At 44.2% G+C, this 25,224-nt stretch overlaps 1 protein-coding gene across 16 annotated transcripts in view; it reads left to right on the top strand.

The window, feature by feature from the left end:
* Nucleotides 1–25,224, top strand: part of LOC108410090 (TBC1 domain family member 14) — a 239,441-nt gene that overhangs the window by 174,825 nt on the left and 39,392 nt on the right. For 15 of the 16 annotated variants that reach the window (XR_012131897.1, XR_005054293.2, XM_073238028.1 and 12 more), the window contains one exon: nt 9,494–9,614. Coding sequence is in view for 14 of the 16 variants with exons in the window: in XM_073238028.1 (XP_073094129.1) it covers nt 9,494–9,614 (121 nt within the window). In the remaining 2 variants the exon portion in view is untranslated. Of the gene's footprint in view, nt 1–9,493; nt 9,615–22,848; nt 22,997–25,224 lie in introns of those variants that run through there. The other variant, XM_036992822.2, reaches the window with a different exon arrangement.

Below are 25,224 nucleotides of genomic sequence, written 5' to 3'. Positions count from 1 at the left end.
TCAATACTTGTCTTTCTCCACCTGGCTTATTTCACTGAGCATAATACCCTCCAGCTCCATCCATGTCAGTAGGATTTGTTTTCTTCTTACAGCTGAATGATATTCCATTGTGTACATGTACCACCTCTTCTTTATCCATTCATCTACTGATGGACACTAAGGTTGCTTCCATTTCTTAGCTATTGTAAATATTGCTGCGATAAACATAGGGGTACATATGTTTATGGTGCAGCTGTGAATAGAGTTGTTTTCCTGATTTCTCCTGCATTTTTAGGGTAAATTCCTAGGAGTGGAATTCCTGGGTCAAATGGTATTTCTATTTTGACTTTTTTGGGAACATCCATACTGCTTTCCACAATAGTGGAACTAATTTACATTCCCATCAACAGTGTAGGAGGGCTCCCCTTTCTCCACATCCTCTCCAACATTTGTTGTTGTTTGTCTTTTGGATGGTGACCATCCTTACTGGTGTGAGGTGATATCTCATTATGGTTTTAATTTGCGTTTCTCTGATGATTAGCGATGTGGAGCATCTTTTCATGTGCTGGTTGGCCATCTGAATTTCTTCTTTGGAGAAGTGTCTGTTCAGATCCTCTGCCCATTTTTTAATTGGATTATTTGCTTTTTATTGAGGTGTGTGAGCTCTTTATATAATTTGGATGTCAACCCCTTATTGGATATGTCATTTATGAATATATTCTCCCATACTGTAGGATGTCTTTTTGTCCTCCTGATGGTGTCCTTTGCTGAACAGAAGCTTTTTAGTTTGATATAGTCCCACCTGTTCATTTTTGCTTTTGTTTCCCTTGCCCGGGGAGATGTGTTCATGAAGAAGTTGCTCATGTTTGTATTCAAGAGAGTTTTGCCCATGTTTTCTTCTAAGAGTTGTATGGTTTCATGACTTACATTCAGGTCTTTGATCCATTTCGAGTTCACCTTTGTGTATGGAGTTAGGCAGTAATCCAGTTTCATTCTCTTACATGTAGCTGCCCAGTTTTGCCAACATCAGCTGTTGAAGAGGCTGTCATTTCCCCCATTGTATGTCCACGGCTCCTTTATAGTATATTAATTGACCATATATGCTTGGGTTAATATCTGGACTCTCTATTCTGCTCCACTGGTCTATGGGTCTGTTCTTGTGCCAGTACCAAATTGTCTTGATTGCTGTGGCTTTGTAGTAGAGCCTGAAGTTGGGGAGCATAATCCTCCCTTCTTTATTCTTCCTTCTCAGTATTGCTTTGGCTATTCAGGGTCCTTTGTGGTTCCATATGAATTTTAGAACTATTTGTTCCATTTTGTTGAAGAATGCTCTTGGTATTTTGATAGGGATTGCATTGAATCTGTATATTGCTTTAGGCAGGATGGCCATTTTGACGATATTAATTATTCCTACCCAAGAGTGTGGGATGAATTTCCATTTATTAGTGTCCTGTTTAATTTCTTTTAAAAGTGTCTTTTAGTTTTTAGGGTATAGGTCTTTCACTTCCTTGGTTAGGTTTATTCCTAGGTATTTTATTCTTTTTGATGCAATTGTGAATGGAATTGTTTTCCTGATTTCTCTTTCTGCTAGTTCATCGTTAGTGTATAGGAATGCAACAGATTTCTGTGTATTAATTTTGTACCCTGCAACTTTGCTGAGTTCAGATATTAGTTCTAGTCATTTTGGAGATTCTTTTGGGTTTTTTATGTACAATATCATGTCATCTGCAAACAGTGACAGTTTCACTTCTTCCTTACCAATCTGGATGCCTTTTAATTCTTTGTGTAGCCTGATTCCCATGGCTAGGACCTCCAGTACTATGTTGAATAAAAACGGAGAGAGTGGGCATCCTTGTCTTGTTCCCGATCTTAGGTGAAAAGCTTTCATCTTCTCGCTGTTCAGTATGATGTTGTCTGTGGGTTTGTTGTATATGGCCTTTATTCTGTTGAGGTACTTGCCCTCTCTACCCATTTTGTTGAGAGTTTTTATCATGAATGGATGTTGAATTTTGTCAAATGCTTTTTCAGCATCTATAGAGATGATCATATGGTTTTTGTCCTTCTTTTTGTGGATGTGGTGGATGATGTTCATGGATTTTCGAATGTTGTACCATCCTTGCATCCCCGAGATGAATCCCACTTGATCGTGGTGTATGATCCTCTTGATGTATTTTTGAATTCAGTTTGCTAATACTTTGTTGAGTATTTTTGCATCTATGTTCATCAGGGATATTGGTCTGTAGTTTCCTTTTTTTGTGTTGTCTTTGCCTGGTTTTGGTATTAGAGTGATGCTGGCTTCATAGAATGAGTTTGGCAGTATTCCCTCCTCCTCTATTTTTTGGAAAACTTTAAGGAGAATGGGTATTATGTCCTCTCTAAATGTCTAATAAAATTTAGCTTTGAATCCATCTGGTCTGGGGATTTTGTTCTTGGGTAGTTTTTTGATTACTGATTCAATTTCATTGCTGGTAATTGGTCTGTTTAGATTTTCTGTTTCTTCCTTGGTTAGTCTTGGAAGGTTGTATTTTTCTAGAAAGTTGTCCATTTCTTCTAGGTTATTCAGTTTGTTAGCATATAGATTTTCATAGTATTTTCTAATAATTCTTTGTATTTCTGTGGTGTCTGTTGTGGTTTTTCCTTTCTCATTTCTGATTCTGTTTATGTTTATAGATTCTCTTTTTCTCTTAATAAGTCTGGCTAGGGGTTTATCTATTTTGTTTATGTTCTCAAAAAACAAGCTCTTGGGTTCATTGATTTTTCTCTATAGTTTTATTCTTCTCAATTTTATTTATTTCTTCTCTGATCTTTATTATGTCCCTCCTGCTGACTTTGGGCCTCGTTTGTTCTTCTTTTTCCAGTTTAAATAATTGTGACTTTAGACTATTCATTTGGGATTGTTCTTCCTTTTTAAATAGACCTGGATTGCTATATACTTTCCTCTTAGAACTGCCTTCGCTGCATCCCACAGAAGTTGGGGCATTGTGCTGTTGTTTTCACTTGCCTCCATATATTGCTTGATCTGTGTTTTTATTTGGTCATTGATCCATTGATTATTTAGGAGCATGTTGTTAAGCCTCTATGTGTTCAGGAGTCTTTTTGTTTAATTTGTACAATTTATTTTTAGTTTTATACCTTTGTGATCTGAGAAGTTGGTTGGTACAATTTCAATCTTTTTGATTTTACTGAGGCTCTTTTTGTGACCTAGTATGTGATCTATTCTGGAAAATGTTCCATGTGCACTTGGGAAGAATGTGTATCCTGCTGCTTTTGGGTGTAGAGTTCTATAAATGTCTGTTAAGTCCCTCTGTTCTAATGTGTTGTTCAGTGCCTCTGTGTCCTTATTTTCTCTCTGGTGGATCTGTCCTTTGGAGTGAGTGGTATGTTGAAGTTTCCTAAAATAAATGCATTGCATTCTCTTTCCTCCTTTAATTCTGTTAGTATTTGTTTCACATATGGTGGTGCTCCTTTATTGGGTGCATATATATTTATAATGGTTATATCCTCTTGTTGGACTGACCCCTTTATCATTATGTAATGTCCTTTATCTCTTGTTACTTTCTTTGTTTTGACGTCTATCTTGTCTGATACAAGTACTGCAACACCTGCTTTTTTTCTCCCTATTGTTTGCATGAAGTATCTTTTTCCATCCCTTCACTTTTAGTCTGTGTGTGTCTTTGGGTTTGAAGTGAGTCTCTTGTAAGCAGCATATAGATGGGTCTTCCTTTTTTATCCATTCTATTACTCTGTGTCTTTTGATTGGTGCATTCAGTCCATTTACAGTTAGGGTGATTATCAATAGATATGTACTTACTGCCATTGCAGGCTTCGGATTCATGGTTACCAAAGGTTCAAGGATAGCTTCTTTACTACCTAACCATCTAACTTAACTCACTCACTACACTACTATCAACATATTCTGATAAGTCTTTATTTCTCTCCCTTTTTCTTCCTCCTCCACTCTTTATATGTTAGGTGTTTTATTGTGTACTCTTTGTGTTTCCCTTGACTGATTTTGTTGATAGCTGATTTTATTTTCCATTAAGTTAGTATTTGGTTGGTCTGATTTCTTTGCTGTGGTTTTATTTTCTCTGGTGACATCTATTTAGCCTTAGGAGCACTTCCATCTAGAGCAGTCCCTCTAAAATACACTGTAGAGATGGTTTTTTGGGTGGTAAATTCCCTCAACTTTTGCTTATCTGGGAATTGTTTAATCCCTCCTTCAAATTTAAATGATAATCTTGCTGGATACAGTATTCTTGGTTTGAGCCTTTCTGTTTCATTGCATTGAATATATCATGTTATTCCCCTCTGGCCTGTAAGGTTTCTGCTGAGAAGTCTGATGATCGCCTAATGGGTTTTCCTTTGTAGGTGACCTTTTTTCTCTCTCTGGCTTCTTTTAATACTTTGTCCTTGTCTTTGATCTTTGCCATTTTAATTATTATATGTCTTGGTGTTGTCCTCTTGGATCCCTGGTGTTAGGAGATCTGTGGACTTCCATGGTCTGAGAGACTATTTCCTCCCCCAGCTTGGGGAAGTTGTCAGCAATTATTTCTTCAAAGACACTCTATCCCTTTTTCTCTCTTTCCTTCTGGTACCCCTGTAATGTGGATGTTGTTCCATTTGGATTGGTCACACAGTTCTCTTAATATTCTTTCATGCCTAGAGATCCTTTATCTCTCTCTGCCTCAGCTTCTCTGTATTCCTGTTCTCTGATTTCTATTCCATTAACAGTCTCTTCCACCTCATCTATTCTGCTCTTAAATCCTTCCATTGTTTGTTTCATTTCTGTTCTCCCTCCTGAATTCATCCCTTAGCTCTTGCATATTTCTCTGTAGCTCCATCAGCATGCTTATGACTTTTGTTTTGAATTCTTTTTCAGGAGGATTGGTGATTTCAGTCTCACCAAGTCCTCTCCCTGGTGTTTGAGGGATTTTGGACTGAACAAGGTTCTTCTGCCTTTTAATGGTGATGGGAGTGGTCGCCGGCGAGTGGCATGTGTGTCATCTGGGAGAACAAAGTCCCTTCCTGCTTGCTGTTCACCTTGCCCATCTCCACTGCTTGTGCCAGTCAACCATACACAGGGAGCAGCCTCGGGTTAATTCCCTGAGCTGCTGTTGGTGGCGTGGCCCTTGGGATGGCCTAGGACACTGGCGGGTGTCACTGGCCAGCTGTGCCTATTTGCCGCCAGAACAGAGCCCCTTCATGCCTCCTGGACTCTGTGCCTGTCTCCTGTCTTTGTGCCAGTCAACTGCATGCGGGGGGCAGCCTCTGGGTCTGGGCCGGTTACGCGCACAGGGAGAAGCCTCTTTGTGGTTGCTGTGGGTGGGGCTGCTCCCCAGCTGGTCCACAGCAGTGGTGGGTCAGCAGTTTGCTTGCAGTGCAGGTGGTGGGGGGAGTGAATGGCAGGCTGCTGCTTATCGTTATGAGGGGCTTTGGAGCTGCATTGCCACCCAGGGGGTTAGGGCACCTGATGTTCCTTAAAGTTCCCAGCCTGCTGGGCTGAGTCTGCCAGGACGATTTTGTCCACCTGTTAAACCCTTGTCTCTTTAAGACTTTGAAAGCGCCTGCTTTTCTTTCATCCGAGGGGAGCCGGCTGTGGGAACCTGTTCGCAGTCTTAGTCTCGGATTTCGCTCTTCCGTTTCTCTGGTATCCAGAGCCCCATGCGCTGTGTGTCTGTGCTCCCGGTGCAGGTCACTGGGGCTGGGTGTTCAGCAGTCCTGGGCTTCCGCTCCCTCCCCACTCTGACTCCTTTCCCCCCGCCGGTGAGCTGGGGTGGGGGGAGTGCTCGGGTCCCCCCAGGTCACGGCTTTGCATCTTACCCCCTCCGTGAGATGCTGAGTTCTCGTAGATGTAGCTTGGCTGGTGTACTCCATCTTCTGGTCTCTCTTTTAGGAATAGTTATATTTGTTGTATTTTCAAAAATATATATGGTTTTGGGAGGAGATTTCCGCCGCCCTACTCATGCCGCCATCTTGAGAATCTCCTCGAGTAAGCACATCTTTGACAGGATTTTGGCTTCCCATGGGAGGGCCCTCCGCTGGGGACACAGAACAGAGGGGCCTCAATAACTAGTTCTCCTCCCTCGGGAGTCCAGCCCTCCGGCACTGCTCCTTTTCACCCACTCACCACCGTGGGTGCCTCCCCCGAGGCCCGAGGGTGTGGCCGGGTGGCATGTCATGGTGTCCCCCTGCTCCCTCTCCTCCCTGGGTTTCTCCCAGCCCCAATCTTCCATCACCCCTTCCTTCCATGGGGACTCCTGCCCCTGCTCAGAGATTACCTCTGTTTAGTTCCCAGTCCTGGCCTTAGTTCATCTGGTTTTGTGTCTCACCTTTAGCCTGTGTGAGGGTGTCTGTGTGTGTCAGTGCCCCCGAGGTCGCCCGCTCTGTGGCCGAGTGGGGGCAATCTTTGCTCTCTGCCTGCCTCCCCTGCAGTTACACTTGGCGGCTCCTCCGTTTACCAGCAAACCCATAAGGAGCACCTGCTGTGTAGGGGGTACAATCTGGGGGTGCTGAGATGACTGCCCTGCCCTCTGGCCAACTGCACCCCAAGGGAACAGTGTGTGGAGAGGCGAGGGGACAGGGCACAAAATCGCAGGGTGAGAGCTCTAGAAGCAGCTGCTGTGGCCGGTCATGGAGGGCTTTGCTGAGTAAGTCTGGAGTCCCTGCAGAGCCCAGAGCAAGAGTGAGGACGAGAGAAGCTGCGCTTTGCCCCCTGGTGACGTGTCCGGGCCGGTGGCTCTGGCTGCCGTCTTTTCCATTACTCGGGTGTCCGAGGGCGCAGGATTGGGCTAACTCTGGGAAACAGGGCTGCTGAAGGGACAGCCTGGGGGATCCATGCTGTCTTCCCTCTGGGCTCTCTGGACTGGGGAGGAGCAGTACCATGTGTATGCCTGGGCTTGCTGACAGCTCCTGGGAGATCCTGGTCAGGACAATGGCACAGGTATTCAGGGAAGGGGTCAGAGCTTACACACAGGCTCGCCCTGCCCATCTGTGTTTTCCACCCACGTGATGGGCAGAGGCAGGTCCATGGCTCTACCTGGCCCCCTGGGCCCAGCAGCCAGCTCCATGCCAGGCTTCCAGTGACCCGCTGACCTGAAAGGGGAGCAAGGGACTGAACCTTTTTCTGGCCAGCTCTCTGCAACCTGTGCCAGAACCAGGTGCCACTGAGGACACATACAGTGGAGGGAGGGATTCCTTCCCACCCAGAGCTCCTGGTTACCTGCAGTGACTTCAGCCTCTTATCCACAAAAAATAATATACCCAAAGATAGCTTTTACAAACCTTTGAAAAGCCGTGGCCTATCATGTTTTAAGCTCCTATGCTAAAAATAATTATGAAATTTTGACTTTTGGTTTAGTTTTATCTGTACTACACCTGTACCAACTCATGTAGCCTTAGGAGTAGATGGAGAAGCCAAGGTCTCTGTCCCTCTTGGTCCTCCCACTTGCCACGTCTCCGCCAAGGGCGCCGCCATTACCCTCAGCCTCCCGGATCGCAGATCTGGGCTTCGCTGCCACGTGCCCCACACCCATGCGCTTCTGCAGGGCTCTGTTCTCCATCCCTCGCTGCTCCCCTAGACCCTGGGCGACTCCCGCCCCCGCGGAGCAGGCTCGGTCCCATCTGGAGGTGTGTGCCTCCCCCTCGGCCCCTCTTCCTCAGTGCATTCGGCTTCCTCACCTTCTTCCCTGACGTCCAGTTCCCTTACCCAGAGTGCAGACTGTAGTCAGCCAAGTTCTGAATGCCAGGTTCCGGGTGCCTGAGGTTTTTACCTCACTGTTAATTGCACAAGTCTCACCAATGGCTAAATAAGTCTGTGATGTTAAACAGATTGGGCCTGGACCCAGCTCAAAGTTCGTTTCTCACAAAAGTAAATATAAGTGCCTTGGGTTATGAAACCCTTTCTGAAGTGGATTCCATTATAACCACAACAGAGAAGTAAAGAAGATTACAGGCAAGCTTTTTGTTTACTTTTTTGAAGTTTTCGTAACTTTATTTTGATGTAATTTAAAATTTATTGGAAAGTTGCTAGAAGGATACAAGGAATTCCCATATATGCTTTGCCCAGATTCACCAGCTGTTTATATTTCACTCCATTTGTTTAACCAGTCTGTGAGTGCCATTTAAGGTAAGTAGCTTTTGAAGCACTGGAGGTGCCAGTTGGTGATGATCGTGACCTTCCTCCCCCAAGCATATCAGTGTAAGTCCTCCAAACGGGAGCATTCTCTCACATCACCAAGATCAAGTTCAGCATCAACCCAATACTGTTTTCTAATTCACTGTCCTTGTGCAAATTTCACTGGTCACTCCGGTGATCTTTAATAGTTTCCCCCTGTGGTCCAGGATGTGGCACAGGGTCACCCACTGCATCTAAATGTTAGCTTTCTTCAGTCTCCTTTTAATCTGGAGCAACTCTTCAGCCTTTGGTTTTTTTGTGACTTTTAAGAGTCTAGATCATTATGTCATAGACTGCCCCTCAGCCTGCCGGGTGTGCCTGCTTCCTCATGGTCAGATTCAGGTGATGCATTTTTGGGCAGCTGTCATCGACATGGGGCGTATGCTGTCTTTCCTGTCATTAAAGTGCCAGCTTTGATCACTTGGCTAAGACTTCTCCACTGTAAAGTTAACTATTTTTGCCTTTGTAATTAACAAGTAGTAATTTGTGGGAGATATAATTTGTGGGAAATAACTTTCAAACTATGTACAAATCTTATTCCTCAACCAGCTTTCACCTACTTCTAGGTTTATCATCCATCAGTCATTTCTTGACTCCATCAGTCTTTCTATACTTTCTAGGTAGCTGGCATTCGAAAGCTTTTCTTCCGTCTTTGTTTATTTGTACTTACACTCTCCAGTGAGCCCTGGAAACGTTTTGTTTTTAATGAATGCACCAAAATAAATTTTGTATTATTTGGGACTTTTGTTGACGTATTTGTTGGGAGAGAAGACCTCGTGATGGTCTCGTGAATGGCTTCCTTTCTATGATGTGTGGAAGCTTTGTACAGGTCATGTAGGTTTCACCTTATAGGTAATTTAAGCTAGACGTTAAGTACTAAAGCAGCTGTTGTTCTTTAAGCACTGATTGTGTACCTGTAATTTTAATTTGTTCAAAACCCTTGTTAAAATGAGGAAACAGAGGCTAAGAGAGGTTAATATTACTGCTCAGAGACACACAGCTAGTGAATGGTTGAACCAGGTTTTCGATTACATCTGGCCTGACTTCAAAGCTCACTTTTTCTGATATACTTTGTTACGCTTAAAGACATTTCCTAACTCTAAATTATAGAATTTGTACATGTGTAACAGTTGAAAAACAAAAAGCTTACAGGTGGATCAAGGTCTTTTTGCCTACTCATGATTCTGTGTCTCTGAAAATCAAGCCTGAAGAATTAAAGTTTGTGGTTCATCACACATCCTCTCAAGGAAAGTCTGCCTGTTTTCATTAGAGAGGCTTGGCTGTCCTAGCGTTTCTGTAAATACCCAGAAATGCCCTAACCCTTTTCTTGTCTTCCTATAGGAATTTGCTTGCTAGAAAACAAAGTGCAAGACTTGACAAACAAAATGACTTGGGATGGAAGTTATTTGGAAAAGTACCACTCCGAGAGAATGCTCAGAAAGAGTCAAAGAAAATGCAAAAGGTATATAAGATACAAAACACAGAATATGCTGTATAGTATGTATTTATGAACCTTGCAAAAATGGCCATCATCTAGGCTTTGAAATGGGGAACTCCGTATTTATTTGCGTGCCAAGTTCCTATAGATCAAGTTTGTCTTCAGAATGTCGATGACTTTAACCTTTTTCATTTCTTATAGTTTGTAACATGCGTATAGGAGAGTTTGGTTGAGAACTGGGCTTTATCAGTTTTCTCAATAGTTGCTATTATGTTTATTGTCCATGTGTGTCATTGCATTCTCCCTCTCTGATCCCCTGGGTTTACTGGAACTCAATCCAGTGCTCTTTTGGTCAGGAAGGCAAAGGCCGTCGTTTCCCCAGGCTTAGCATGACCCTGCTTCCCTTTGTTGGCTCTGAAGCTGCCCACTTGCCTGGTGGGGAGGGGGTGGGGTTCAGGGTCAGGCCAGGCCTGGGGTATCTCATCACCACCCGGCTGCCTCACTCCCTGTGGAGGGAATGATGTCAGTAGCTGGAGGCACGTGCTCTTCTTTTTAAAGGGACTCATGCACATACACAGCAAGGCATGTGTGTGGCCTTGGCAGCCCAGCGGTTACCACCTGTATCTTCTCCTAGGCCCTGAGGCTCAGCCGTCTTCACAGCCTGTTGTTTACCTGGTGCTGTGACATTGCCCCCAGCAGCCTGACCTCTCAACCTGTTTTGTACTTACTGACAGTTGTTCAGTAAACACTTTTGAGGACCTACTAAGTTCCAGGTCTTGGGGGTGGCACTGGGATTTGAGAACTGACACAGCACCTTGCTTGACAATCCCATCTAGAGAGGAGACGGTTCCACAGGTGTGCGGGGAAGGGAGGCAGGGCCTGCTGGGCAAGTCCCAGGAGATTGAGTTTACAGGTGTTACAGACTTCATGATGCCATCCTGTACTAGCGATTATGTGCTAGTTTTAAAGGAGTCAGCACTTGGGTTTTTAGTTCATTTAAAACTTGCAACAACCTTATGAAGAAGATACTATTGTCTTCATTTCACCAAAGAAGCACTGAGACCAGGCATAGTGACTTGTGCAGCTTGCAAGTGGCAGAGCTGGCATTCAGCCCCAGGCAGTCAGAGGCCCTCACTGCTCCGCTGGCTCCTCTGCAGGAAGGGGTGGGCAGGTCACGGGGCTGGCGTGCGTAAAGGACAGTGTGCAGCACGCAGCACGAGCCCAGTAGGCAGTGAGGGGCTATCCCCAGGGCCTGTGCAGTGTGATGTAACGTGCCTGGAACCTGTCTCCTACCTGAGGGCTCTTGGGAGCCTCTGGAGGGTCTTCTCTACGTGAGGAGTGATGAGGTCGCCCTGGCTAGAATGTGGCTCCTGGACTTGTCCAGGCAAGAGGAACTGGGGTCTGCTTAGGGCTGTGGCACTTGTAGGTTGTAGAGGACAGCCCCTTTGAGCATCAGATATGCTCGATATGGGAGTGTGGTGTGTGGGGGTGGGGCTGTGAGCACACACTGGGCTCTGGCTTGTATAACGGGGTGGATTTGCACATATTTCATGTTTTATTGCCTCAGCAAATTAAATTTGTTTTGAATGTTGTCTAATATTCCCTGTAGCTGTTGTCTGGACATGGGAGACTCACAAAGTAAATCAGTGTTGGAACTAATTTTTATAGTTGTTACATTTTGAATTTGAATCACTTATTTTATGGGCTTATTAAAATTGCATTCAATTAAAATATTATGAGTTTATATGCAAAATTCAGCTTTAAGATTCTTAGGAAACTAAATAGCCAAGCTGTAAAAAATTATTTAAAGAAATCCAGAAAACCATTATATTAAAAAAACTTCCCCATGGCTCTTGATATCACTTGTATCATGTTTAAATTTCTTTGTTACCTTTATGGTACCCTGTATTTTTTCTTTTTGTAAGGTGAACTTCATAATGCCATAATAATGTTGCGTTCTTGAACTTAAAGGATTTTTGTGAACTGAAATGACTAGGTCAGCTAATTATGTTGTAACACAATATTGCAAAGAAGAGGACCATCTGGCTTCAACCATCAATAATAGAGGATGTAATTGTACCCGCACGTGTCACACAATCCCGTCTGTGTCGTTCGCTTGGGCTTTGTGTCTCTGTTCCCTTCCTGTCTCCCACCTCTCCCTCCCCGAGCTGGCAAAGCCTGAGGGGGATTCAACGCCAGGGACCTGCCGCTGTTGGGAGGCTGCTGGGTACCAGGCTCAAGCTGGCTGCTGTTGCAGATGCCTGCTCACCCTCAGGCTGGGCCTGAGCGCCTAGACCTGCGATTGCAAATAGTGACGACCGCCCCACTTAGAGCTAAAGATAAGTAAGATACTTAGGAAACTCTAATTTATTTTCCCTTTCTCTTTTGAATGTTTTTATTCCTTGAGAAAGGCGGCATCACGCAATGATTTAAGGACATGGACTTTGGAGTCAGACTGTAGGGTTTGTACCCCAGCTGTGTGCCTTTGGGCAAGTGACTTAACCTATCTGAGCCTCATTTTCCTCCTCTCCAAACTTTGGAGAATAAATAATAGTACTTACCTCTGAGGTGGTGAGGATGAAATGAATGAATATCCACATGTGCTCAGAACAGTATTAAATGTCATTTAATTGCTGTGAAGTGTTTGCTGTTGCCATTGTTTCTTTCCTGCGATAAGGCTACCTTGGACAATAGGAAATGGGACGTGGTATGAGAGGATGAGCCTGAGCCCTCCTCAGGCCCCTTCACTTGCTTGCTCAGCAGACGCTGTGTGCTGCTGGGCCAGGTCTTGTGCTGGGCACCTGGAACACAAAGCAGCTGGGCCGACCTGCTGCAGGGAGCCTGTGGTCAAGCCACGGGGACAGGTGTGCACACTTGGGCTTGGAGGTGTGGATTTCATTTCCACCTTCACCTCTCCTATCTGTGTGACCTTGGGCCAGTCACTTCTCAGTTTTCTCATCTGCCAAATGGCCATTATGATTGCTACTCACTGGATTGTTACAAATTAAGAGATAATGTGTTCGAAATATTTTTGCCCAATGATTAGCAAATCATGGGCCCAGAGTTAGCACTCAGGGAGTGGCTGTCATGATTTTTGGTTCATAAATAGCCTCAGTATGTTGCCTCGGTGCTACATGTGGTTTGTCCGGGGCATGCTGGGGCACATCTGACTTCATTTTAGCCGGGCCAGATTCCCCTGGCTTGTGCCTTTTACATGCATGGCTACCACTTTTAGGAGATGTTGTTTTCACTTATCTTTTCAAATTTCATAAACATTTTGGAAAGTCAGTAATTTTCTGTCAGGTTACATTCTGATTCCAGAGGGATTTTCTTAATGGGGGAACAAAAATGACCAAGGATAACTATGGGAATCACACTAAAACAGTAGTTCCAAAGACTGAGTGTGTCTTCGCCAGGGTGTTTGTTAGAAACACAAGTTCTCAGCCCCAGACACTGGACAAATGCTGGGGCTGGAACACAGAGTGTTGCTTTAGCAGAAGCTCCAGGTGATTCTGACAGACGCCGAAGCCTGAGAGCCACTGCTGTGTGAGAGGGCGTATTGGATATCCGGAGGAAAACAGCCATCTTCATTCACAGCAGGGTAGATGAAGGGCCAAGTGCGCCAGATACACGTGTCGGCGATTTGTGAGCCAGAGAAGCTCCTGAGAATAAAGACAGGGAGGGTGTACTTGAAGATCATGGCTGTTAGGTCCCCTGTCACTGGTTTGTGTGCACTGGGGCTCTGGCCCCACTGGGTATGGAATCCCAACCAGGTCAATTACTTACTAAAACAAAAATACCAACATTCTCCAAAGGGTTTAGAAAAGATTCAGAGTCTCATAACACAATATTCAAAATGTCTAGGATGCAATTCAGAATTAGTTGGCATGTGAAAAACCAGGAAGATCTCAGCTCACATGGGAAAAGACAGCAGACACCAATGCCAAGATAATACAGATGTTGGAATTATCCAGCAAAGACTTTGAAGCAGCCATTATAAAGATGCTCCAGTAAGTAAGGGTGAACACTCCTGGAATGGAGAGTAGAAAGTATCAATAAAGGAATAGAAAAAAAGAACTACACGGAAATTTCCTAATGAACAAATATAATAACTGAAATAAAAAACTAAGTGGATAGACTCAATAGCAGAGATGATAAAGAGTGAACTTTAAAATAGATCAGTAGAAATGATTCAGTTTAAAATACAGAGAAAAAAGATTGGGAAGAAAAAGAACAGAGCCTTAGGGATATGTGGGACAATACTACAAAGCCTGACATTTGTGTGACTGGGATTTCAGAAGGAGAGGAGAAAAATGTGACGCAGAAAAAATAATGGCTAAATATGGCAAAAAACATAAACCTACAGATTTGGGAGGGAAGGGATTCAATGAATTTCAGACAGAAATTTGTTGAAAGCACAAATTACAGTGTCTGGGTTTTCAGTGTATATAGATATATAAGAAACTATAAAGGGGGAGGGGATATGGTTGTAAAGTTTTGCATTCCACTTGAAGTGGTAAAATACTGATTCTAATTAAAGTGTGAAAAATTAAGTATATATTATAATCCCTAGATCAACCACTAGACTATACAAAGAGAATCAGAACACAGTATATTAAAATAGAATTCTAAACAGAGTTCAAAGAGCCAAAATCAAGGTAGGAAAGAGGAAATAGAGGAAGGAAAAACAGAAAATAAATAAGATGGTAGGGTGAATTGAAACATATCAATAACTACATGAATATAAATGGTCTGGACACACCAATTGTGTGTCTGAATACCCAATTCTGACAGACTGTCAGGATGGGTTAAAAAAGGAATCACATTTTTGCTATCTAAAAGAAACTCAGTTCAAATATAAAATGTCAGTTAAGATTAAAGGATGGGAAAAGATGTACCATGAAAACACTAATCAGAATGAAGATGTAGTAGATTTATTAGTATCAGAAAAAGTAAACTTCAGAGCAAAGAAAATTACCAGGGATGAGGTGGGATGTTACCTACTGATGACAAAATGATTCTAAATTCTAAATAAATGTACCTAATAACAGAGCTGTCAAATATGGGACACAAAAACCGACAGATCTGAAACAGGTGGGCAAGTCCATGTCAGCGCTGGAGCGTCCTCTCCAGAGAGTAATTGGTAGAATTGTCCACCAGACCAGCGAGCTGCACCGACTGACATCGGGAGGGCGCTTCACCCCCCAGGAGCACAGCATGCGTCTCTCCAGGCACGCACAGGGCATTCACCGAGCTAGCCACGACCTGTGTTGTTAAAGGAACTACAAATTTGAAAGGATATAACTGAAAGGATTAAAATTATACAACACATGTTCTCTAATTACAGTGGGGTTAGATTAGAAAGTCGTGACAGATAACAAGAGCATATTAAAAAACTTGGAAATGAAAAAGTACACTTCTAAATAAATAATGGGACAATGACAAAGTCATAAGGAAAATTAGAAAATATTTTGAACTGCACAAAAATAAAACATATCAAAATGCGTGGGATGCAGTGCTTAGAGGGAAGTTTATAACATTAAAATTCACATATTAGAAAAGAAGAAAGGTCTCAAATGAATAATCTGACTTTCTACCTTAAGAAACCATAAAAGGAGCAAATAAATCCAGAGCAAGCGAAAGGAACTAAACATAACAAATCAATGAAATTGAAAATAGAAAAATAATAGTGAAACAAAAAGCCAGTGTTTTGAATGATGAGCAAAACTGATCAAACTCCAGCAAAACTGACAAGAAAAAGAGAACCAAATTGTCAATAAGAGAATACCACTACCGAACCAGCAGAAATTCAGAGGATAATAATAGAATGTTATGATAACTGTATACATAAATTTGATAACTTAGATGAAATAGTCCATTTTCTTGACAATCACAAATCACCAAAACTCATCCAAGGTGAAACAGCTGAGGCCACCTGTGATCATGAAAGAAGTGGGAACTAGCTACAAACCTACCAAAAAGAAATCCCTAGGCCTACAGGGTTTTACTGATGAGTTCTATCAATATTTAGAGATTACTTCCTAACTCATTTTATGAGGCCAGTATTTGGCCTGATAACAAAAACTGGACACGTACAGTAGAAAAAAGCAAATTTCACACCAGTATTCCTTACAAAGACACGCAAAATCCACAACACAGTAACAAATTGATCCATTAACACTCTGTGACTTAAGTGGCATTTATCCCAGGAATGCAAGGCTGGGTTAGCATTTGAAGTTCAATCAGTGTAACCCACCATAATGACAATCTTGGGTGAATCTCAGGGGTATTACCTAAATATAGGACTCTAGTCTCAGAAGTTTATATACTGTATTATTCCATGTATATGGCATACTCAAAAGGACAAGGCTATCATACCAGGGATGGGGGAGGGTGTGACTGCCAGGGGATAGCATGGAGGGGGTTTTGTCATGACCTTGGCTGTGATGGTAGCTACAAGACAACATGTGTTAAAAGTCATAGGACTGTATACACCTTTTTGGTGTATGTTATCAATATATCTATTTGGTATATGTTAATAAGCTAACTGTATGTTAATTTAAAAAATAAAACTGACAATGGAATGAATGAGTCATCAGGACACTTTTGACCTAGCTTTTCCATTTTTAGGAATTTATCGTAGAGATGAATTAGTATGTAGGTAAAATGATGGTTGTATAAGGGTATTGATTAAGCACAAAAGAGTGGAGCTATCTAAATGGCTGGCAGTAGGGAATTGGTTAAATCCCTAAATGAAATAAAATACAGACCTTAAAATATAAAGTGGATAACCATTTGTATTACTGCCCTCTATTCGTGTGAAGATACACGCACATATTTGTAAATGCAGAGACGGCATCTGGAAGGGTACTCACGAAACTGGTGGTAAGAGGACTGCTTCCAAGAGGGGAACCAGCTGGACACGTGGGGTCAGAGGGGGGGGCCCTTACTTTGTCTGTACACCCTTTCGTACCTTTGAGATTTGTTCTCTGTCCATGTCCACCCCCCAAAAATTTTTTTTAAATGCATGAAGAATGATAGAGAAAAAAATTGTTGAGGAATTTTTGGCAAAGGCCAGCAGGGTGAAGCCAGAGTAAGTGAATATTCCCAAATACAATTTACAAGGTCCATGTGACCCCTAGGAGCCCCCTGCAGATTTGACACTGAACTTCCTAGTGGTCAGAGCGAAGAGGGGAACACAGTGTAGCCAGCTGGTGGTGGTCCAGTGCAGAAAGCTGAGCCTGTTCTTGAAGCTTTGGTTTATCAAGGTGGTAGATAACTTGTTTATATGCAACCGGGCCCTTTTGGTGGAGTGTGAGTCTATCAGAAGATTATTCCACAAATACCCAATCCCTTTAATTTTGGATTTTAGAGAAGAAACAGGTTAATTACAACACTTCTACATGATGCCTTTCTGGAAAAGAGGAAGGAGGAAGTGATCGGAAGTTTCTAGAGGGGAAATGATGTATGGGTGTTTAATTTGAACTTTGTTCTAAGGATAGATTGTCTCCCATTGTTGTCATGGTAACAGTTAATATGTTCTGAGAACTGTAACATCTTTACAGTATAAACTGGAACTCAGTGCATGTTGCTGCTGACGGCTGCTCACCCTTCCTAATGTGGAGGGAGAGGTTTCCCGTCAGGCTGAGAGGCAGTGTGCGGAGCGCACTGTCCGTCTTGCTGCCGTGGCTGCCCTGGAGAGAGAGAAGCTCAGGACCGGAAACACTTCTTACATTGACTTCTAACAGTGCCAGGTCAGAGGGGCCTCAAGTTTGGGAAGCAGTCTGACTGGGACCACAGAGTGCCCAGTCTGTGTCATGGTTCCGTCTGTCGTGGTTTTGTAGCCCTAGGCCAGGGACTTTGGTGGTCTCCTCTGCAAAGACAACGTCCGCCTGGCCTGTGCCTGTGAGGGTCGAGGAAGGTGAAGTTGGGGGGCTCTCCCGGAGCAGTGTGGGCATCCGGTGGGACTTCGTTAAATGTCGGTGGTCTCTCTTGTTCTGGTGTGCCTTCGTGGTTACACCTTTACCCTCGTGGGTAGATAAAACTAAAAAGAACAACAAACAAACAGAAAAACTACTTGCAGGGATGGTCAGTGTGGTTTATTAAGTGCAGTTGGCAAAATCAGCCTTGTATTCCATCTGAAATAGCGGAAGAGTTTTTTTCAGATTATAAAAATAGTTAATAAAAAATACCTGTAAAACAGTTAAATGATAGATGGAGGCAGAGGAGACCAGGAAAGCCCTCTTCATCCTGAGACTCCGGAGCCCCTTCCTCGCTGGCGTCTCTGACAGTTTAACGCCTACCTTCTCAGGCCTTTCTCTCAGCCTGATTACACACAAATTTCACCCACAGAAATACATTTATATGAGATTATAGGCCATGTGAGTTGTACATTTTTCTCTGATGTGTACACACTCTGTCTTCAGGAAACCTGACCACATACCCTGATGATGCAGAACTTGTGATTATTTGGAGGTCCACGCTCTGACCCGTTTCTGACTGACTTTGGGCTCAGGCAGTGACGTCTGCAGCCTGGTGGACTGCTCTGTGATCTGCAGGTGCATTTCATGGAAGCAGCTAAATTGAGGCAACTTCCTCGGAAGACCTGGAGAGGTGGCCCTTGGGAGCTTTCTGATGATTTTACCTTTCTCGGGGCATTTTAATGTGTTGCTATGAGAACAGTGATGGCCAAAGAAAACCCGTCATTTACACTGATCTAATTCCTAGTGGAAGACTGTGAGATTCTAAAGTATTTTATAATTTCTTAGATTGTGGGAGCAGCAGGGAAGACACTTCCTTGGGTCTTCCCCGGTGGTTGATGGGCCCAGCCCGACGGGCATGTCTTAGCTGCCAGCGCATAGGGCAGAGCCCGGCATGCAGCAGACACTCCTAAGGAGGTGGAATCAGCAGGTGCAGGGGTGGGAAAAATTTTCCTCCTTCCCTTTTAGGTTCTTTGGCTGGTCTAATAATTAACTTGACATAAGATAGATTAACAGGAGAAAAACAAACAATTTTGTATGAACAGGAGCCCCATAAAAATATGAGATTAAAGGAAGTGACCAGAGTAGGAAACTTTTATACCTTTTAGACAAATGATAGATTTGTGAAAAATTGACAAGGCTGCATAGGGCTTTGAGAAACCTCAGATTTGAGGAGAGTAAGTCTCTTCAAGAGTCTCTTCGACACACCCAGAGGGAGACGTCTTTACAGGTGCATTAAGGTAGATGTGAAATCTGCCACTTTGAGATTCAGAAGAGTCTCTGTCGGCTTCTGATTTTGCTTTAAGTTTCAAAATTTCGTTAAAGTCAACTGGCTATCACGTGGTATTATACATAGGGAAAATTGTGTAAGCAGTACTCAATTCTAAAATATGTGATAGAAACTGCTATTAACTTGCAGGTTACAACCTGCAGGAAGAGATAAGCATTGTGTTTCGGCAAGCATATCTTAATGCGTATGTAACACATGCTTAACCCATCTCTCGTTCACATTTAAGTTTACTGAGCCTGTGAGCTCAGGTTGGCTGACTTCTTAAAGAATGTGCTGGCAGAGGCTGGGAGGCCAAGAACCTGTGCCTTTCTTGGCATAGCCCTCATAGAGCTGCAGGAATCATTTCTGAAAAGCCCCCAGCAACCCCCTCATGCTGGGTCAGCTGCCCCGGGGTCTCTTGTTGGAGACTTGCAGCGCCTCACAGACTGTGTGGTGATTGACTGCTGGTCTGTGAGCAGCTGCGGCAGGGACCTTGTTCACCTTATTCCCAGAGCCACGTACTGAAGGCCTGTGTTGGATGGATGAATGGAAGGAAGGAAAAAAGGAAGGAAGGGAGGGAGGACTCAAATGACCGATTCCATGGATCCTGACTGTCTCCTCTGTGCTGTGACTTGTTAGCCTTCCATGGCGAGAAGACCAAAGACCCCTCTCTCAGAGGTTTAGAGTTCCTCCAGGGAAATAAATATTAATCAAATAGTCATGTAATTTTTTTTTTTTAGTTCTGTTTTTTATTTTGTTTTGCTTCGTTCTTTTTTTTTGATAACATTAATATACAATTACTTGAACAACATTATGGGTACTAGACTCTCCCCATTATCAAGTCCCCCCCACATACTCCATTACAGTCAGTGTCCATCAGCATAGTAAGATGCTATAGAGTCATTACTTGTCTTCTGTGTATATACAGCCTTCCCCATGACCCCGCCTACATTATGTGAGCTAATCTTAATGCCCCATTTTCCTCCTTATCCCTCCCTCCCCACCCATCCTCCCCAGTCCCTTTCCCTTTGGTAACTGTTTGTCCATTCTTGGGTTCTGTGAGTCTGCTGCTGTTTTGTTCCTTCAGTTTTTTTCTTTGTTCTTAGACTCCTCAGATGAGTGAAATCTTTTGATACTTGTCTTTCTCTGCCTGGCTTATTTCACTGAGCATAATACCCTCTAGCTCCATCCATGTTGTTGCAAATAGTAGGATCTATTTTCTTCTTATGGCTGAATAATATTCCATTGTGTATATGTACCACATCTTCTTTATCCATTCATCTACTGATGGACACTTAGGTTGCTTCCATTTCTTGGCTATGTAAATAGTGCTGCGATAAACATAGCGGTGCATATGTCTTTTTCAAACTGGGCTGCTGCATTCTTAGGGTAAATTCCTAGGAGTGGAATTCCTGGGTCAAATGGTATTTCTATTTTTAGTTTTTTGAGGAACCTCCATATTGCTTTCCACAATGGTTGAAACTGGTTTACATTCCCACCAGCAGTGTAGGAGGGTTCCCCTTTCTCCACATCCTCGCCAGTATTTGTTGTTGTTCGTCTTTTGGATGGTGGCCGTCCTTACTGGTGTGAGGTGATATCTCATTGTGGTTTTAATTTGCATTTCTCTGATGATTAACGATGTGGAGCATCTTTTCATGTGCCTGTTGGCCATCTTAATTTCTTCTTTGGAGAAGTGTCTGTTCAGATCCTCTGCCCATTTTTTAATTGGCTTATTTGCTTTTTGTTTATTGAGGTGTGTGAACTCTATATAATTCGGATGTCAACTCCTTATCAGATATGTCATTTATGAATATATTCTCCCATACTGTAGGATATCTTTTTGTTCTACTGATGGTGTCCTTTGCTGTACAGAAGCTTTTTAGTTTGATATAGTCCCAATTGTTCATTTTTGCTTTTGTTTCCCTTGCCTGGGGCGATATGTTCATAAAAAAGTTGCTCATGTCCAAGAGATTTTTGCCTATATTTTTTTCTAAGAGTTTTATGGTTTCATGACTTACATTCAGGTCTTTGATCCATTTTGAGTTTACTTTTGTGTACGGGGTTAGACAATAATCCGGTTTCATTCTCTTACATGTAGCTGTCCAGTTTTGCCAACACCAGCTGTTGAAGAGGCTGTCATTTCCCCATTGTATATCCAAGGCTCCTTTATCATATATTAATTGACCATATATGCTTGAGTTTATATCTGCACTTTCTATTCTTTTCCACTGGTCTATGGGTCTGAATAGTCATGTAATTTTAAGTTCTGATTTAGTGCTGTGAGAAAACAGGGCCTGATGCTTGGAGAGAGAAGAACAGGGGCCTTGTCATGTCGATGGGCATTTAAGGTGAAGTCCAAACCAGCGTTCTTACTAGCTTGTTCCTCTTGTGAAGAAAAATTCTCCAGAAGGATTCAAAGAGTAATTTAATGAACATCCGTATATGCTTCACTTAGACTGAGCAAGTATTGACATTTTGCCATATTCATTGTGCCTCTATTTTTTAAAAATGGAACCATTTGAAAGTAAGTTGCAGGTACCTTGGACATCCCACCCCTAAATATGTCAGCATGCAGCTCTTCAGAGTTAAGGCAGTCTCCTATAAGCATAAAGCTGCTATCACACCTAAGAAGGTCATTCCGCATTCCCTGAGAACATTCGACCATGGCCATGTTCATGACCAGACCATCTTCTGCTTTCCCAGTTGCACTACTGTTCTTTGTGAACCAGAATCCAATCGGGTTTGTGACTTGTTCTTAGTTATTTGTCCCCTTAGTCTCTTCATATAAAATTTTTTATCCTTTTTTTTCATGATGTTTACCTTTTTTTTCTTTTTAAAAAAATGTCCATAGGTCAAAGATTCATTTAACAGATTGAGGAGGTGAATAAGATGGTAAAATTGATTCTGAGGGCATTTGAGGAACCTAGGTAGTTACAGGCATAAAAGCAAATAAGAATTAGAATAAAATTGCTAGGTTAGATTTAAACACACATCTAATGAAGACAAGAAGACAATTTTGGGGGTTATCTTTTCTATTGGACATAAATCCACAAGTTAACATGTCACTGCATAGTTTGTGGGCTATAATTGAATAATAGCGTAGACACATTCTCTTAGAGAATTCAATCATCTTCAGGCAGGCATGTTAAAAATGCCCAGGTATGAATTGAAAGGAAACCTCTCCTCCCCTCCCCATGCTTTTGTCTTATTTCTAAATTTTGAATAATTTTTATTAAGGCTTTCCCTAATCTTTTCAACCAGAATCCACCATTTTATCCTCGTATTACTTTTTAAAAACAGCTTTATTGAGGTTTATAATTGCTATAGCATAAAATTCACTCATTCTGTGTGTTCAGTGATTATTAATAAATTTTTGCAGTTTTGCAGACTATCTCACTGAAATCCAGTTTTAAAGTATTTTCATCACTCAGAAAAAGTTCCCTCAGGCCTGTAGTTAGTGGATCTCTGTGGTCATCTCCAGGCAAACACTAATTTGCTTTCTCTCCAAAAATTTGCCTTTCAAAGAAATTCATATAAATGGGATCATCCCAATTATCTGGTGTCTGGCCTTCTTCCCCTGGCAGGATGTTCTGAGAGGCTCACCCACGTGGAGGCCCGTGTCAGTACTTGTCCCTCCCCCTCGCTGTGTCATTGCTGCTTAGCCATTCCTGTTAGTGGGCTTTTGGATTGTTTTGGTGTTGGACTGTGCACATTTTCCGATATGGTATTTGTGTGCTGAGAGGATGCAGCTCAGTGTGAGCATGTGGGCTGGCCGGGTTTGTAACCAGGGTGAGCATCCCTCACCTAAACTACCCCGCTGCACGCGGGCGTCGGGGCTGCTGAGGGGGGCAGCGGACGCCCCCGCTGGACTCTGGAGCCTGGGCGCTTTGCCACGCCCAGGGCCCGCCCGGCTCCTCCCCAGTGCCCCCGCCCAGGGTCCGCCCAGCGCGCAGGGTTCTGCCAGGTGCCGGGTCTGGAGAGCCAGGCCTGACGCGCCGAAACCGAGCGCGTGGATCGGCCGCACAGCATCTGTGCGCGATTGAGCAGCCTGCCGCCCCCGCCGTTCAGCGGTCCGACCCGCCGGGGCGCCGCGCTCGCTGCCGCCCGCCCGGGAATGGAGCCGCCGGCCGCGCGCCTCTGAGCCCGCGGCGTTCATGGTGAGTGGGGCCCGGCCGGCCCGCGCGCCCGCCTGTCACCGGCTTCTGCGCCTCCGTGGTGCGCCCTGCCCGTGTGTGTGCTGCATCCACCCGGTCCGACGAGCTGAAGCCTGCGTGTGCCAGTGCTGATGCGCCTGTCTCCTCCCCGGCATTCTTTGTGTCTGCGATTCCGTGCAGTCTTCTGTCAGGGTTCAGTTTTAATGGGTACAGCAGGAGACAGTAGGCAAAGGCCGGCGCTTCTGAGAGTCCTCATTCCCATCACCCAAAATGCGTTGCATCCCGTTTTCAGCATCGGGCCCGGCACCCCTCCTACAGGCCGGAACGGCCTTGCCCGTGGTCTTGGCAAACCTTTGTATGAAGATCAGCCTGTACCTTGTTAGCCCTGGGTCCCAATAAGGTGGTCAGGTTACAGCAGCCACAAGACCTGTTAAAATCAGTTTTCATCAGTTTCATTCATCAAGTCCACATATTAACTTTTGTGTTCTGCATGTTTTGTAAGGAATATAAAAATCAGAAAAGGTCTCCTGAGAGTTGTTTTCCCAAATGCCAACATTTCCTGTAACTTAGAGAATGCTTTCTGGGAAAATACTGCCTGCTAAGTTGGTAAAAGCATCCAAGTATGAGGAGCCTCTCAGGGGTTCTCAGGGTCGTCTTACTGTGAAATCAAACCTTGGGGGGGGGGGTCCCCAGGGCTGTCTTTTGGAAGGCTGAGCATTTGTGAGACTGGGACAGGCAGGCAAGTTTTCCCCACTAAAAATGGCAAAACAGGTCTTATCTCAGATTTTAAAGCAATGGCCCTCTTTCCCCAAAATTGTGTGTTACCACTGGCAAAGTGTGAGGCCATCTGCAGGGCTGGACACCACACTTCCATGTAGTCTTCACCACAGCCCTATTATTTCTCCCCCTTAATGGGAAGGACTGTAAGAGGCAATTTAATGGTAATGTGGTGGCCATCACACTCCCTGTCATCTTCTGGGCACCTGCAGTGGCCCCACGCCCTAAGTTAATTCGTTCTGCTTAACATATGAGGAAATGGGCTTGGAGGGGTGAAGGAGGTGCTCAAGGTCGCCCTGGTGGTGGTGACTGTCAGGGAGGTAGTGGTGCAGACCCAGGCCTGCTGCCATCCCCCATGCATCCCCTGCAGGCTGCCTGAGTCCTCAGCTTGTGCAGATGTAGTTGCTAAGCTGTCAGTGGCATTGGAGCCACTCCACATGTGGTGACATGCTTTATTCTGGACAGAGCTCCAAATTCCCCTGTGGTCCTTTTAAAAGGCTAATCTTGCTACTATGTGCAGTTGAGTCAAAGGCTTAAGCATGGGTTTGGACTCAGGACCCTTTCTCCTTCTAGCCAATGTAGATTTCCAGGAAGCTGGGGGGCTTCTGCTGGCCAGCAAATTCTCAGCGTAACTGTCGTGCTCTTGCAGTTCTAGAAGTGGCACTGACAACCCCTCTTGTCATCCTATCGGGAATACTGATCATTTCGGAAGCTTCATCTTTCCTTCCTCTGAACAAATGTCTGTTGAGTAGGCTTTTTCCCCCCCCTTTGTAACTGGTAAATTATACACTTGATTCAGGAGTCTGATGCCCTTATCCTTGCTTAGCACTGTTCAGAAGACACACGTCACACACACCTGGCCATCGAGTGCACCGTCTAATGGGCTCACCACACCTCGCACTGCTTACTTTCTGGTGTGCCAAGCCTAGCTCCTCCTGTTTCTCGGGGCCTGACACCCCCCCCTCCCCCCGCTCTAGGTAAGCTTATTGAGACTGTAAAATCTAGAGCAAAACAGGTTTAACTCAGCATCATTCCCCATTTTAAGGCCCATGCTGGTCCACGAGTAAGTGTGTTCGTGTGCATCTCTTGGCTGCGGCCTGGCTCCCAGGGTCTTCTCCCCCAGGGCTTCCAGCCAGCTCTCCCTTGTCCTTTGTCCACTCAGGGGGCACCCTTTGTGAGATGCTTTCCTTGATTCCTCTCAGCCATGGGTCTCCTGCCCCCCAGGCTCGCACAGCATGCGGCTTGCTCCCTCGTGGCATTTTTCATTATCTGCTTGATTTCTTAGCCTCTGCTGCCATCTTACTGCCCCTTGTGCAGAGAGCCCTTCAAGGTTGGGATCTGCGGGCTTCTCATGCGGTGGCCCCTGTGGGCCCTTTCCCTCTTCCTCCTGCCTGTGGCCCCTGCGTGGGGCGGAGGGCCCTGCTCAGCTGCTCTGGCTTACTGCTTTTTCTCCG

Source organism: Manis javanica, chromosome 5 (genome assembly GCF_040802235.1).
Source record: "Manis javanica isolate MJ-LG chromosome 5, MJ_LKY, whole genome shotgun sequence".
NCBI lineage: Eukaryota > Metazoa > Chordata > Mammalia > Pholidota > Manidae > Manis > Manis javanica.
Note: the sequence above shows the minus strand (reverse complement) of the source record. Positions and strands in the feature narration are given on the sequence as shown.